This window comes from Sapajus apella, unplaced genomic scaffold, assembly GCF_009761245.1.
Source record: "Sapajus apella isolate SASKATOON/1434 unplaced genomic scaffold, GSC_monkey_1.0 scaffold126, whole genome shotgun sequence".
Lineage (NCBI taxonomy): Eukaryota > Metazoa > Chordata > Mammalia > Primates > Cebidae > Sapajus > Sapajus apella.
Genome location: NW_022437066.1, coordinates 629,802 through 630,861, shown reverse-complemented (window position 1 = coordinate 630,861; position 1,060 = coordinate 629,802). Strand labels below are relative to the sequence as shown.

General features: G+C 60.8%; 1 protein-coding gene across 5 annotated transcripts in view; it reads right to left on the bottom strand.

The window, feature by feature from the left end:
• Positions 1-1,060, bottom strand: part of DPH7 (diphthamide biosynthesis 7) — a 10,049-nt gene that overhangs the window by 1,625 nt on the left and 7,364 nt on the right. For all 5 annotated transcript variants that reach the window (XM_032261892.1, XM_032261893.1, XM_032261895.1 and 2 more), the window contains one exon: positions 452-521. In XM_032261892.1, coding sequence (XP_032117783.1) covers positions 452-521 — 70 coding nt within the window. The remainder of the gene's footprint in view (positions 1-451; positions 522-1,060) is intronic.

Here is a 1,060-nt window from a genome sequence, read left to right as displayed (position 1 = left end):
TGGTGTGGGCACCCAGAGAACAAGGGCTGGTGTGGGCACCCAGGGAATGGGAGGGCTGGTGTGGGCACCCAGGGAATGGGAGGGTTGGTGTGGGCACCCAGAGAACAAGGGCTGGTGTGGGCACCCAGGGAACAAGGGCTGGTGTGGGCACCCAGGGAACAAGGGCTGGTGTGGGCACCCAGGGAATGGGAGGGTTGGTGTGGGCACCCAGGGGACAAGGGCTGGTGTGGGCACCCAGGGAACGGGAGGGTTGGTGTGGGCACCCAGGGAACGGGAGGCTGGTGTGGGCACCGAGGAAATGGGAGGCTGGTGTGGGCACCCAGGGAGTGGGAGGCTGGTGTGGGCACCCAGGGAATGGGAGGGTTGGTGTGGGCACCCAGGGAATGGGAGGGTTGGTGTCAGGGAACGGGAGGCTGGTGTGGGCACCGAGTGCTGGCCCTTGGGCAGTGACCTCTTGCTGGTGAAGAGAAATCTGCCAGGTGCCCTGGTGTCCCAGCCCCTCAGTAGGCCGTCGTCACCCCCTGTGTGGAGACAGAGAAGCATCAGCATGACCAATGACAGGAAATGTCCTTCCTCGGCAAGGCCGTTGATGTTTGTGAGGAAAGTTCCCTGGTGGCTTTGCTGGGGGGTTCTTAGGTTGCCACCTCAACAGGAGAGCCCCAGAAACAACTCCCCAGGAATGTCATCGCTGCGCTAACTCTCTAAGACTAGAAGCTGTGCCTTCAAGGAGGAGGGAAAAGACGGACGGGCTGCGCCTGCAGGAACAGAAGAGAGGAAGTGGAAGCCGAAGGGCCCTGACGGGCGTTAGGCACCAGCAACCATCACACACAGGGCATTACTAGGCCCAGGGGCTAAACTGCCTTCTCTAAGGGCCCCTGCAATTAAAGCCCCGGCTTCCAAGATCAAGAGTTGCCAGATCAGAGCCCTGAACAGAAGCTTCATGCAGAGGCAGCAAGCATGACTCCACACCATGCGCCTGAAGGAAGGTGCTCTCTGTCACCTTAAAGCTGAGAGGGAGGTGCCCTCTGTCACCTTAAAGCTGAGAGGGAGGTGCCCTCTG